At 45.7% G+C, this 15,314-nt stretch overlaps 1 protein-coding gene across 9 annotated transcripts in view; it reads left to right on the top strand.

Annotated features, from left to right (window-relative positions):
• Positions 1–15,314, top strand: part of LOC142582334 (irregular chiasm C-roughest protein-like) — a 940,430-nt gene that overhangs the window by 911,329 nt on the left and 13,787 nt on the right. For all 9 annotated transcript variants that reach the window (XM_075691923.1, XM_075691922.1, XM_075691926.1 and 6 more), the window contains one exon: positions 13,252–13,542. In XM_075691923.1, coding sequence (XP_075548038.1) covers positions 13,252–13,542 — 291 coding nt within the window. The remainder of the gene's footprint in view (positions 1–13,251; positions 13,543–15,314) is intronic.

The raw sequence follows: 15,314 nt of genomic DNA, 5'->3' as shown, positions 1-15,314 counted from the left end.
GTACAAAAGAGAGGCAGTGCAGGCAAGTCCCGAACGTCGTCGTATTCCACCCTAAGCTCGTACTTTCCTTCTACCGCCTTGCCTGGAGCGTCGGAACAATAGCCACTGATCCGGCGCGGCAGATTTAATTGTTCTTTCTAGAAAGGGAGACGTATTTTCTGCGCTTCTTTGTGACAATCTTGTGGCAATCGAATTGAAACAAGTGAAGAGGACAAGATGGCTTCAAGAAATGCTGAATGCTACTGTTTATATCTAGAGAATGATATTTTTTTTGTCTGGTTTGCACGCAGAAACAATCGCAGAGAAGAGAAAAAGAGTCAGCTGGCAGCTGCCACCAGAAGGTGTATAACGCCTACCGGCTCTGGAAGAGGTAAAAGTTGAACAGCAGAATATGAAAGGTCTTGTAATGAACATGTTTGCGTTCATTTGTGCAGCGACGAAAACAAATTATATTTCATAAAGAAAGAAAGAACGAAAGAAAGAAAGATAGATAGATAGATAGAAAGCTCGAAAACAAAGCTACAAAGATCGAAGAGTAGAAAGAAAGATGGAAAGAAAGCTAGATGGAAAGAAAGAAAGATCAAGTAAAGCAAACATTTCTGCGTGCTATTCTACGTTGGGACAAGAAGAGTAGGTAGAAAAATAAGAAAATAGAGACAGCTCGTCTATGCACATGTGCAAGCCGTTTGCGCAAGTTAATGCGGGTATGTTACTCTGCAAAAGCACAAGAGCACTTTGGCCACTCTATACTACAATTGGCAAGGTCAACCTTCCGACATGCTGGGTCGGTTAGTTATCATCATGAGCTAACACAGTTGCGAATGACCCTCTTGCCTACAGTAACGCGGGTAGAGAGAGAGAGAGAGAGAGGAAAGGGGAAAGGCAGGGAGGTTAACCAGAGAAAAAGATCCGGTTGGCTACCCTACACTGGGGAGAGAGGGGAGGGGGAGGTAAAGTGGTAACAAAGTAGAGATAAGGAAAGGAAGGAGCCTAGACACACAGTCACCATCGGTCACTGGCACCGAATACTGTCATCGCACAGCACAGTGACACTTGCCACACTATCAACATTTGTTCAGGCTACAGCCGCCTGTCCAATCCTGTCGCCCTCAAAAACCGCAACAGTGCCCTCGTCGCCCTCTGCTGCGATGGCTTGTGATGGCGGTATTGTAAAATAAGTTCCTCTGTGAGAGGTCTTTGGTCAAAGCGCGCTATCGCGGTTGCGAGTGATTGTCTCTGTAAATTATATCGAGGACAGTCACAAAGAAGGTGGTGAAAAGTCTCCTCGTTACCACAGTCCTCACACGTGGCGTCGTCGGCCCATCCAATTCGGTAAGCGAAAGACTTGGTGAAAGCCACCCCTAGCCATAGTCGACAAAGCAGGGTAGCTTCGCGACGGCAGAGTCCAGCTGGAATACAAAGGCGTAGAGAGTAGTCAAGATTGTGGAGTCGGTAGTCGTGAAAACTTCCAGCGTTCCACAAGGAGAACGTGATGTCACGGCTGATCATTCGAAGTTTTCGAGCGGCATCAGTCCTTGATAACGGTATCGGCTCCTCTTCGTCCCCTTGAAGAGCCGACCGAGCAGCGTTGTCAGCGTGTTCATTCCCTATGACTCCGCAGTGACTTGGAAGCCACTGAAATGTCACGTGGTGTCCTTTCTCCGTTAAGGTATGAATGAGTTCTCTAATCTCAAATACCAGTTGTTCGTGTGGTCCGCGCCGCAGGGCCGATAGCAAAGATTGCAGTGCAGCCTTCGAGTCACTGAATATTGACCACCTTCGAGGTTGCTCTTGGCTGACGAGACGAAGTGCAGCGCGAAGGGCTGCAAGTTCCGCGGCCATCGGTGTCGTTGGGTGACATGTCTTGAAACTGATGGTGGTGGCTTTCGCTGGGAAGACCACGGCTCCAGAGGAACACTGGAGAGTTGCCGATCCATCAGTATAAATATGTACGTGTTCGGCGTACTTCTCGTGCAAAAGGAGCAGAGTTAGTTGTTTAAGAGCAGGTGATGACAGCTCATATTTTTTCCTGATGCCTGGTACGGTGAGGTGCACTGCGGGTCGAGCCAAACACCAGGGAGGAATCGATGGCTTAGTTGCGGGGGTGAAGCCTGACGGGAGGCAGGTGGAATACTCCGAAATCGTAGTACAAAATGCTGCCTGCGGCCTTTCTGACGGTAGTGTTGCCAGATGGTGGGAACAGGCACGGGCAACGTGCCTAATGTGCACTCTCAACACTTCTACTGCAATGTGTGTTTGTATAGGTTGGTCCCGAGCAATCGCAATAGTCGCTGCTATCGATGTGCATTTTGGCAAACCAAGACAAACCCTGAGAGCCCGAGCTTGAATAGCCTGTAGAGCACGGAGATTTGTCTGGCAGGTGTTGGTCAGTACGGGCAAACTGTATCTCAAGAAGCCCAGAAAAAGAGCCCTGTACAATTCCAACATTGCATGCACTGACATTCCCCAAGTCTTTCCTCCCAGAAACTTGAAAAGTTGGGAGATTGCTGTCAGACGCTTCTTCAAGTAGGTCACGTGGGGGCTCCATGAGAGATCTCTATCAATGATTATGCCAAGAAATTTGTGAGTCTTCTCATAAGAAATTAACTGGCCATTTATTGATATGGGGTAGGGTGTCATTGGTTTGCGAGTGAACGCCATCAGTGCACATTTGTCTGACGAGATTTCAAGACCTTGGTTGCGGAGGAATATAGCTATTAGAGTAGCAGCTTTTTGAAGTCTTGCACGTATCTGAGGTCGTGTCACACCTGAGGTCCATATACATATGTCGTCGGCGTACATTGATATCTTGATCGCTGCTGGCAGATGATCAACGAGACCAATGAGTGTGAGGTTGAATAGGGTAGGGCTTAGTACACCGCCTTGAGGAACACCTCGGTACGTGTAGTGTAGTGCGGTTTTACCATCACCGCTACAGACAAAGAAAGATCTCATAAAAAGGTAATGAGAGATCCATTGGAAAACTCGACCACCTAGACCAACCATCTCAAGAGCATCGAGGATAGCCTCGTGAGATACGTTATCGTATGCCCCCTTGACATCCAAGAACAAAGCTGCACATAATCTTTTGCGTGACTTTTGAAGCTGGACGTACGTAGCGAGATCAACAACACTGTCTACTGAAGAGCGATCTCGACGAAAACCAGCCATGCAATTCGGTAACATGTTGTAGTGCTCCAGGTACCACTCCAAGCGGGCAAGGATCATCTTTTCCATTATCTTTCCCACACAGCTGGCCAGCGCTATTGGGCGGTATGAGGTGGGTTCAAGTGGGGACTTGCCTTGCTTCAAGAGAGGGACCAAGCGGCTTATCTTCCATTCTTCGGGAACCATGCCATCCTGCCAAGATAAGTTGTAGAGATGTAACAGTTCTCTCCGTGCGCCATCACTCAGGTTGTTCAAGGCGCGGTAGGATATTCCATCTGGTCCCGCGGATGAAGAACGCCTGCATAGAGCAAGAGCCGCTTCTAGTTCCTCCATTATGAAAGGAAGATCCATGCGGCCGTCACGTGAAACAGGGATGCGACTGGGGGCTCGAAAGCCTGGACCGGTTGCTTGGCCAGCGATCCTTGCACAAAAGTCTTCTGCAACATCAGCCTCTAGCCGCCCCTGGAAGAGCGCCAGCGCTTTGAATGGGAAGCGTTGTTCAGGGAAGGAACGTAGACCACGTATGGTTCTCCAGATGTGGGAAAGTGGCTTTCGGGGGTCTAGTGACTGGCAAAATCTTGCCCAACGTCGAGATGCCAATCTATCCATGCGACGTTGAAGTTTCTTTTGTAGTCGTCTGGCTGTCCTAAGGTCTTCGATGGATTTTGTACGCCGGTAACGCCGCTCCGCACGACGACGGAGGGCACGAAGTCGCTCCAACTCTATATCCAATTCCGTGTGCTTCGACGAAACCGTGACCGTGCGCGCGGCGTGTAGCATTGCAGACTTGATTGCTTCCTCTAATCCAGAGGACAAGCCCTCTCGACAAGCATCCTCCATGGTGGAAGTAAAAGTGGTCCAGTCAATTAATCGAATGGTGTTCCGTGGGGTGGGACTGGACATTCCTTTGATGACAAGGTATGTGGGAATATGATCACTCCCGTGTGTCTCGATATCCGAAAACCATCTAACATATCTTGTGAAACTGCTGGAGACGAAAGCTAGGTCAAGACAGCTGCCATAATTCACGCCTCGTATAAACGTTGGGCTGCCGTCATTCAGGAGTGAAAGGCCGTGGTTACAGGCGAAGTTTGCAAGTCTTTGCCCTCTTGCATTTGTTCTTGCGCTTCCCCACGCTATATGGTGCGCATTAAAATCTCCGATGATGACATATGGGGCAGGGCACACAGACAAGATGTTCGTTAATCGTTTGGGATCAAAAACACTTGAAGGCGATACATAAACGCCAACAAGTGTAAACATGAGTTTGCCCTTTTTGATTGTTAGGCAAACGTATTGATTTTTATCATGAGGCGGAATCGGCTGGCGAACATAAGTCAGTTCTTGACGAAGAAAAACGACGACTTTGCTGCATGCATGAGTTGTTGCGGATATAACAGCTTCGTATCCCGATAATCTGACTGGTTTTGACACATTAGGCTCACATATGACAATGACTGGGAACAAATGAGTATATATATACTGACGAAAATCCGAAAGGCGTGATTTTAGTCCTCTTGCGTTCCATTGTATGATTGACGCTGCCTTGACTTCCTCTCGAAACAATGGGCGATGGCTGGCCATGTCTCTATTCGAGGCACTCAAGCACTGGGTTTAAGGCGTCCAGTACTTTCAGTGCATTTTGAGCAGACGTAGTTCCAAGGTTCGACAGAATCACTCGAATGGCATCTATGAGGGGACGCAGCATTGAAAGGACTTGACGATCTGCTTTAGGCGTGGCATCAGCAGCAGGAGCACGCTCCCGAGCGGGCTTGACAATCTGTAGTTCTGTGGGAGATTGCTGGCTTGGAAGCGCAGGCCATTCTTCTTGAGACAAATTCCTTTCAGGCGACTTCCTTGTGCTGTTGAGCCCCTTTTTGGCCTGATTGGAGAAAGTGGGTGCTACAATGGAAGCGGCCCTCTCCTTTCGCGGCTCTGCCTTTTTTGAGGCGGTTCGGTGACGCCGACGCCGACGCCGGATCGTTGCAGCAGCCTCCTTGTGTGTTGAATTGTCCCGAACCATTTGCTTGAGAACAGCGACCTCTTTCTTGATGCGAGGGCAGTCCCTAGACGAGGCAGCATGGGAACCATTACAGTTGCCGCACTTTAGGACAGTAGCCCGGCACGTCTCCTCCGCATGAGGTTCAGCACAACGGGGACATAGTATCGAGTTTGGGCAGACACCCTTGACATGTCCAAGCCTGAAGCACTGATGGCATTGAAGAGGCTTTGGTATGAAGGGCCGAACAGGGTGTCGGAAGTGACCGACTTTGACGTGTGTTGGTAAGCAATCTCCTTTGAAGATCAGTTTGACGCATCGCGATGTTCCAAGGCGGCTCACACGCGTGATGACAACACCCTCACTTGCTGGTTTGACGAGGATAGGCAAGTCCGCGTTGGGAATGGCGACATCGATGTCATAAATGACACCTGCTGTGGATGCGTCATTCCATCGGGACATATGAACGCACTTTGATGCGCCCTAGCACCGAGATTTGCTTCAGTTTTTCGAGAGCACTCCCGTTGGTAACATCGATTGCGAGGACATTTTTGCGTGCATTTATCCGAATATCCTTAATTTCATTCGGCACGACCCCTTCCAAGAAAACAGATAGTTCTTGCCTGTTTAGCAGTCGGAGGTTGTTTGAGGGCTCTTCGGGTACGAACACGATGGCGTGAGGCCAGCGTTCAGGCCTTGACTTCAACGTCGCCGTGCTCGCTTGCGTTGATGGGTTCGCGTTGACAGTCCTCCTTTTGGCCCTCTTTCTGCGGACAGTGATGAAGCTATCATCCGATGAGTCTTCATCCGACATCGAGTATAGCTCAGTGTCTTCGGTGTCACTGAGCACGCTTCCTCTCTTCCTCGTGAGGGACGGCCTTGATGACCGCTGGCCAGGAGGGCCTCTGGAAGGCTCCGCGTCCATGGCCACAAAACCGGGAGCCGAGGCACCAGGAAATTCCGAAGAATTCGTCGAAAACCAGAGAACACAGATAGAAGCGTTCTAAGAAGAAGGCACTTCGTCGTCGTCTCCCCTTGGGTAAACACGGGTAAACACACAATATGTGGATAAGGGTCTGTCACGGATGTGATTGGGGATTGTTGCTATGGGATCGCGAAAGCGTTTAGGTTATCGGCACTAGCACACATACATAGAGGAGGAACAACACACACAGAGAGCGCTGAACTCCGACTTTTTATTTTCTGGAAGCAGCGAAACACTGTAATCCAGCGCGTTACGTCGCAGAACACCCGTTCAACGAAAGGGGTGGCAGTTAAAAGTTAATAGTAAATGTTTCATGAAAAAGGAAAACTGTCACCATTTCCGTGGCGTCGACTTAACGCATACGTAAAAAAAAAAAAAAAGAATTCGTTTCGTTCTTCAACAGTGACACCACCCGACCGGTCACATGCATCGTTGTCAACCACTCTAATATAGAAAGCAAAACAGTTCTTTTACGGCTGCATCCTCTACGGCGAGAAAGGGCGAGAATAGACAAGAGGTCGATACCAGCCCTGCATTTTCCACTTCAGGAGAGTAAAAATGCCATTGAGCGAAGCCTAAACTAAGAAATTTCATACGTTATGCAATATGTAGCGATCGTGCCTTGCTGCTACTAATCAGCGCGCGCTTCAGACGAAAACAGCAACAAAGAGCGCTGATTTATTGCCTTCAACTTGCGAAATGCCGATACTGTGCCGGAGGCGGCGGATTGGAGATTCCCTCCGGGGCATGACACGCAGGCCATTTTTGAAGGCGGACTTGATGCCACTGCGCAACAGATTGCACAGACAGCGGGGTTAAGATTATGTCAGCCATTCCGCGGAGTCAAACCTTGCAAATAATGTCTATCGCTATTGTAGCCATGTCAATGAACAGCACACCAGTAAAGCTGTCTATTGTTTTATCAGTAAAATAAGAAGAAAGCTTTGTAATTATAGCGAGTATTGAACGACTGCGCACGATCTACAAAAATTATTTTTCTTCCTAAGTGAGAGCACGTGGCCTAGGCGCTATGAATGTTACATTTGTTTACATACATCCTTTAACGTACATATTCACCTCCCTACATCCATTGATATGCTTTTACATTATTCATTTTTCTTGCTTTAGTTAAATACAGAATTATTGTCTGGAGATCAACTTCATCGCAAAACACGCATAATTAACAGTATTGCAAAAGAGAGCAAGCGGTATAGTCTCTAAAGAACTCTGTCTTCCCATACGACTCATCTGTGTTCAGTTCAAACCTTAGGGTTATGAAAACTGTATCATTATTCAGCTCTAGGCTCTGTCGCTTATACAGAGTAGAAAAATGAAGAAACGATGACAAGGTAATAAACGTGCTATCTTTACAGCAGCATATTCCCGTTTACAGCGTACGTCAACCAGAACCTCGGAATGTCAAGGGGAGCAGAACTAGCCACGGACACAAATTGTTGAACTGTTGTTTCGCGACACTCTTGAACCACCAAATGCGGAGCTCTGATCCGCAGGGGTGTACTGTTCCGCCTTAGAAAAAAGAACTCCACGAAATATTTGGACGATGGGTTAGCTTACCGTTACAAGTTAATGTTCTCTTTTGTTTCATTACTATCATACCTGTTTCAAAAGGCTATGTGAAGTCTTTCTACGATCATTTGTTTATGTACTCTTATCGTGGTTTTTGTGTCTTTCAGTATGCTTTCTTTTTAGTAAACAGCGTTATGTAAAACTCATGCTTTCGATCAACGTCTACAAAGCTGTCCTACGTATTAGGTAGCTAGGTATCCCTCAAGCTGCAACCTGCAGCTTTTCCGCCTGGTCATCCTCGTAACATTATTTTGCTTCAGAATAAATTCAAGTAAACTTAGTCGTATACTTGCGTGATGAGGCTGAGCTCAGATTTACTAAAGCAAATAATGTGTTTATATTCTCAGTCGTAGAAGAAAATATGAAGAATGTATGCGTGTAAGTATCATGTGCCGCAATACGGTTCCGAGACGCGGGAAGAAAAAGCTTGCACTAGATAGATTTCATGGACCTTGCTGTGGCATTTTCCTTTGGGACTTAATCTTCAAACTTATGCAAATATTCTTACTCAATAGTACGCACCAACTTATACTTCATGATTAGCTTGATGGTAAAGGAGGCACTCCTATTCGTAGCCTCGTAAACGTTCGACGAAATGCCTGGCAAAGAAAATAGCTAAACAAGCGTGCTAAGCTGTTCGCATAAAAGCGCGCCATATTCACAAGACAGTATCATGATAACCACCGTTAACGAGGCTGGCTTATGTTGGCGTATAGTTACAAACACGAAGACTAGCTGTGAGAACGGCGACTAGACTGGCTCCTTCCATTAGGCTCAAGGACTCGTGCCAAAGGGTTTGGGTTGGTAGTGGCGGCAACTAACCGATCGCCAAAGGGCTTCATCGATACGTGTTATTTCTTCCCCTCTCCCTACGTCTACTATATATATATATATATATATATATATATTGCTTTGCATTTCTCGGTGTGGTATTCCTCATCTGTTTTATTTATTCATCTCAGAGATTACTTTCTTCCTTAGCTTCTAAGCTCAGCGTTATATATATATATATATATATATATATATATATATATATATATATATATATATATATATATATATATATATATATATATATATATATGGTGCGCTTTGTGTGCTTGTGTGCTTCGTCGGAGACTCAAAAGCGCAAATGCTGGGATCGAGGCAAGGAGAGGAAGGACAGTGTTTTGTCGCCCCCCTCGCTGCATTGTCCCGTGCATTTGCGCTGTCTTGACTGCACCGTGTACCAGCTAGCCCGCGCCAACGGCCTCCGCTTTGTCTCTCTGCTTCACCTGCTGAGGGCGCTGTTTTCGCCCCGACGCCAGTAGAAAGCTCGCCTCTTGGTCTGGCGGCTTGTTGAGGCAATTAGCGAAAACGCGCATGCAAGTGCGGCAGTGGCAAGCTGCATAATCCTTTGTACGTAGCCTTAATACCATTAGCTTCAAGGCCGGGCCACACAAGTGGCATGGAAGTGCCATCGTCCTGCAGGCGAGCGGCGAAGGTGAGTTCTGAGCGGAGACAGCAAAGCAGCTCGTTGTCTCTGAAGCAGAAACCAGATGAAGCGCGTTTTCGATGCACCTCCGGCGTGACATTAGTGGGCGTCGGCGTGGCTGTTTGACGCCCAGCACTAGGACGGCACCTTTACTACGGCCAAAATTCCCGCCGCATTCTGTCAGCTTCAATCGGCAACTTTAGGGAAAGCAGTCAGGGTCTGAAATTACGGCGCCGCCATCGCAAAACGTAATATGGATGTGCCGATCGCCTTGCGACGATTTCCAAAATAGATTTGGAATGCGTTCGATCTGGATGTGGTTTAACGGAGGCCCGTAAATTAGATGGCGCTCTTTTCCTGGGTAAGCACTTGCATTATCAGTTCGTGTATTGAAGTGGCACTCATCTGTTTAGTTTTAGGGTATTTCTTTTTTCCTTCTAAGCTGTTGGCCAAACAACTCTTTTTTATGTCATTTCATATATGACCTTAAAAACGCTATTACGGACATTAGATAAGAGTTGTGTGTACACAAATGTATTGTAAATTATTTTAGGAATTGCAAAGTAGGAGTGACATATTAAATGCAACACACATGAACAACGTTTAGGCACATAAGGCATATCCCCGTACTTGTTTATTCGGAAAAGTGTTCTGTTACTCTTCGTGTCAAAGTATGTGCACAGGTTATGGTCACGATTTGGCGGGTAGGTGGTTCCAATATGTCATTGCACGAAAAAGGAAAGGCCTAAGGAAGTGGTGCTATGAGTCAGAAGGCTGCCAACTTGGTGCGTGTGCCGATTGCAATGTGATATGCGGGCAGTGCAGTTCGGTGCTTGATTGAGCGTGTATAATAAAGCTTATGAAAATAGGGCACAGTTGAGATACGAAAGTTCTTAACAATGACATGTAATTGGAATTATTTTTTTTTAGTGACGAAAAGCGGATATAAAAAATTGATGAACATTATGGCGCGGTTTTTACTGATAAGAGCGCGTTGATTATACATGGTGTCCCAGCTAACTTTAGCCAGAGTTTAAAAATATGCAGATGTCATTTAGCTGGACAGAACAGAAGCTAATGTTGTTTGCTGTCGCTTGGAGATACTCAAACTATTTCTTTTCATTCCACCTATTTAGATAACTAATCTTAATCAATTCATGAAATTCTCAAATATTATATTTGGATGAAAAGTGTCAATGAGGAAAATGTAGAATGACACGAAAAGCTCCCGATACAGCCTCCTGTTGCTCAATGCATGCTACATGAAAGTGTTTTTCCGAGCGTGAAAGAAGCCCGCAAATGCATGCAAAATTGCCGCGCCACTGGCCGCTCGAGGCACTTTGCATGTTTACGCGAGCTTTTTACATGGTCGGAATAACACTTTTATGTAGCACGTATTGAGGAATAGAAAGCTGCATCGGGAATTTTTCATGTCGCTCAACAATGTTCTCATTTATACTTTCTATCTACCTATAATATTTGAGAAGTTGATTTAATAATTAAGACTAATTATCTAATTAGGCGGAATAAGAAAAATTATGAACCATTCCACTGGGTGAAGGTGGTTGACCAGCGAAGCTGTTTAGAACACGAAACGAAGGTGACAAATAATTTTGATTAAAGGTACGAATCCATTTATTGTCTTGGCACGTGGTCATCGTGATCAAAGGTACGTACACTGATTTATCGTCTTGATCGGTGGTCATTATTTCACTTGCAACTGCAATCACGTTCTTTGATAATATGAACTCGATGCACGTACGCCGCGGGTGGTCGGTTGGGCCGGATCGCTGTGGCATCGCAAGAGATATGTCTGCAACACGGAACGCGTAAACCGCTACCTTTTCGGTACCGACACATCCACATTGAAATCACCGACAGCGACAACAGGGGTAGTGTCATCGTAGCTAATTCACGCAAAGTGAGTAGCCATGAACCTTAGGGGACTACAAGTCATTGCATTTTTTGCTTGCTTACGGGGGTATGAGCCACTGCTCACGGGGGTATGAGCTATTGATGATGACAGTTTTCGACATGCTGTTCTACATGTTGTATGCGTAATTTGAAAGAATTTAAGCACTATTTGCTTCACTTTGCTGAGTGCTTGTAGCCTCTACCTTACGGGGCTATGAGTCGTTTCATTTTTTGCTTGCTTACAGGAGCATGAATGCTTACGGGGGTATGAGCCATTGATGACGATAGTTTTTATTCACGGAGAACAAACATTCTTGCAACCCTAGCCATATACAGCTTCGCTGTAAAAAATAGCTTGAGTATCTCCAAGCGACGGCAAACAAAATTATTATTATTCTTTCCAGCCACATGGCATTTGCATATTTTTAAACTCTGGCTAAAGTTAGCTGGGACATCCTATATATGCTCGAGGTGGTCCCCATACAGCTCATTCGTATTCGCGTTTAGTGCTGAATATGGTTTGATAGGCTAGCTATTTCCCATGTTTCGGCGCTTGCTTTAGGTTATGTTTTATTAAACCAGGAGATTTATTAGCTGAGATGACGTTAGTAACATGTTCACTCCAAGACAAATCATGAGTAAGAGTTACATCTAGCTATTTATAAGACTGCACAGTTTTTACATGTAGATTATTTATTATCTATAGGTGAACTATTGGGTTGAGTAGGCGGGAGAACACCACTAGATATCATTCATCTGTATTAAGCATCATTACCCAGCCATCAAATTATTGTTGTGCACTGCTGATATCTTCCTGAAGGGAGATTTTAATAGACATGTCAGTAACTTTTTGGTACATGATGCAGTCGTGCGTGAACATGCGAATATTGCAGAATACATGCAGTGGTAAGTCTAATATATAATAATAAGAGAAGAGGCTCGACAACAGGTCATTGTGTAACGCCAGAAGTTACTGGTAGGAAATTATCTCTGTTGTTGTTAATCAAGGTGAACTGTGAGCGGTTACTAAGTTTTCAATCCATTGCAAGATGGATTCAAACATCCTACACTAATATTGACGCCACGCATGGTACTAGCTATTCTCTGCGTCATCTGAAATCATGCTGTGAATTTTGTACGTATACACATGATCTCGCACATATGTTAACAACGTTTCGGTTATTTAAAATTTTTTATTATTGGAAAAACAATTTACGCTAGTCAACAGTTGCCTATTGAGAGCACCTGTGCGTGTTTGAATTGAATAGGTCATTTACCAAATCTGAGTTTCGCGATGGATATGACATTGTCTTCAGACTCACAAGGGATGCTTTAGAAACTGTAGAGAAGCAAACACACCTGCGTTTTCTTCAGGTCGCGTGGATGTTTTGCACATCTGCGAGCTCCCGCTCAGTGAGTGTCGCGGTTGTGAAAAGTTTTGTCACAACGTCGTATAACTGAAAATTTCATTCATGATGAACGTGACAACAGTAGTGAATATTATTGGGCACTAAAGAGGACAATATCGGTCTGTGTTTTCGTTGATTCAACAACTACGAGGTTTATACGTCATCATATCACCATTATTTGAATGCGGAACCCTTAAGCATTTCCTAGGTAAAATAATTGTACATAAGTAATGGAGATTAGAGGGCTTATAACATAACTCAATTTATTTATCTTTGTCATCACTCAAATTTTACCCAATTACAACATCGTGATTGCGTCGCTGCTGCATGCTTAGATATGTAGACACCCCAATAACTCTACCAGTGATCATATACTGAGTTCGCTTCCGAAAAATCTCCTCGATTTACGTTAGCCGACAGAATTGCCAGGGGCGACGAAATTCGCACTCGTCTACCGTTAGGTAAAGTAAAAGGGCGCCAGCTACCCTGAAGAGTTATAAGGACACCCTTGAAAATTTACCGCGTTTTCAGTGCAATCGAGCTGTTTTCAATTCCATTACAAAGGTCACTTCTAGCAGATAGTAAAGCAAGGAAGCATGCTCTACGGTGTGAACTTTATTTCGACAGACTAGCCTCACTCATCGTGTGCTCCTCACACTCGTTGCAGGGCGTTCCGCATGTGCGAATGATTGCGCTCCTTTACGCACCTTCGCAGACGTTCCGCGGCTGAGCCTCTCACTGGGCGCCAACATGAAGCACAAGGCGATCCGCGAAGGCTCGGACGTGTACCTGGAGTGCAACATCCAGGCGAACCCGGCGGTCAGCGAGGTGGGCTGGAAGTTCGAAGGAAAGCCGCTGTACAGCAATGTCAAGCAGGGAGTCATCATCAGCAACCAGTCGCTCGTGCTGCAGAAGGTTCGCCGAGAGAGCCGCGGCCACTACCAGTGCGTCGCTGCAAACGTCGAAGGGGAAGGGGAGAGCGACCGCGTCCTGCTCAGGGTCCACTGTGAGTGCCACGCCACATAAGGGGCGATCACTTTTAAGTTTTCCGGAATTCTTTCAGCTAGCGTCTTGCAGACAACATAATTCTAGTCCTTCAGCTGGACCATTCAGTGTGGTGGACATCACTTGCACGCGAAATCGAAACATATATTCATATTCAACTAAGTAAAAAATTCACCAATTCTTAAATATTTACTCTACGGCACCCATTACTATTTGACATTTGTATCCGGTGAGTCTTCAAGGCGTATCGACTTGGAATCAATCTTTAGGATGACCCCAAGCTCTCACCCTGAGGCGATTGCAGACGGGGGCCTATCCCGATCCACTGTAAATAAGCAAAACATTTGCAAGTGTATGAAGCCTTGGCTTCATACACTTGCCGGCGATGCCGTAGCGTAGCAGACTTAGAACATATGCTCTGGTGGTGCTCCGCGTTACGCAGCGACAAGGACAACACCAAAGAGCGTAGCCCTGAACTAGAAGAACAGATATGGGCAGTCCATTGGGCCCGCAATGCGGCCGAGAAGCTAGGCCTTTCGGTCCCGACGTGGTAGCGGCCCGCTTCGGGCTAGGAAACTAGCGCCACCTGAAGGGCCTGGATAAAGTTTTTCATACCATACCCTACCCGTTCGGAGATACGCGTCATCAAACACACCGTAAGAATGTGCTCTTGTTCCTCTTACTTTTTTTAAGCAAAACGCTCTTTTATGCATTGAAGCACAAGAAGTAACTAGAACGGCCATCTATTTCGTCCGGCTCATCTCGAAACTGGTGCCATCCTAGAGATTCATTTCAAGCGGATACGTTTTGCAAGCTCACCGGCTACAGATCGTAAATTACAATTTGTGGCGGAAAGTAATCAATGAGGAAATTCAATAGTGAAGTTTTGGTGATTAGTTTATTATGTATCTGTGCTACTAATGTCCACCTCTTCAAAATAATGCAGCTCAATGACAAGAATTATGCTCTCTGCCACCGGCGATTTTAAGTATTCCAGAAAATTTAAAAATGATCACCCCGTATAAAAATATGCTTTTGCACGTATATTTGCACGTAGTATCGGGCAGTACATAACACTGCACGAGGATAAGTGTAGTGTCATATAAAAAACATATTTCTGTTTTGTTTTCTTCTGTTCTTTTTTTAACGCAAGAAATTTGTGAACACCGCTTTTTCCTTTGTTTGAGAGAATACATTTGAAAGCGGCTTGTTGTTTCTTGTTACTCGTAGCTTCTTCACTATGCTTTTTGACATAAGTAGACGTTCAGGTAGTAAGAAATATGCATCGTAACATTTGGCACGAGCCTTATCGAAGGCCGGAATTACCCGCCGTGGTTGCTCAGTGGCTATGTTGTTGGGCTGCTGAGCACGAGGTCGCGGGATCGAATCCCGGACACGCTGACCGAATTTCGATGGGGCGAAAACACCCGTGTGCTTAGATTTAGGTGCACGTTAAACAACCTCAGGTGGTCGAAATTTGCGGAGTCCTTCACTACGGCGTGCCTTATAATTAGAAAGTAGTTTTGGCACGTGAAAACCCATAACTTAGTTAAGGTCGGAATTGCCGGTCCCAAACTGCTACGCGTTGTTTACGCTTCCTGACTGTCCTGTTCTTTCTGACATATATTCTGCGTAACATTTGAAGCTGAACAAGTTAGTGCGGTGTCATCATTAGAAGACCGCAGCAACAGGAGAAAGAGCACTCGGGCCATCTAGCAGAAAAGGTCCGACAGTTCGGTTGCTTTGTTTGTTTGTTTGCTTGTTTGTTTCACC

This window comes from Dermacentor variabilis, chromosome 5, assembly GCF_050947875.1.
Source record: "Dermacentor variabilis isolate Ectoservices chromosome 5, ASM5094787v1, whole genome shotgun sequence".
Classification (NCBI taxonomy): domain Eukaryota; kingdom Metazoa; phylum Arthropoda; class Arachnida; order Ixodida; family Ixodidae; genus Dermacentor; species Dermacentor variabilis.
Note: the sequence above shows the minus strand (reverse complement) of the source record. Positions and strands in the feature narration are given on the sequence as shown.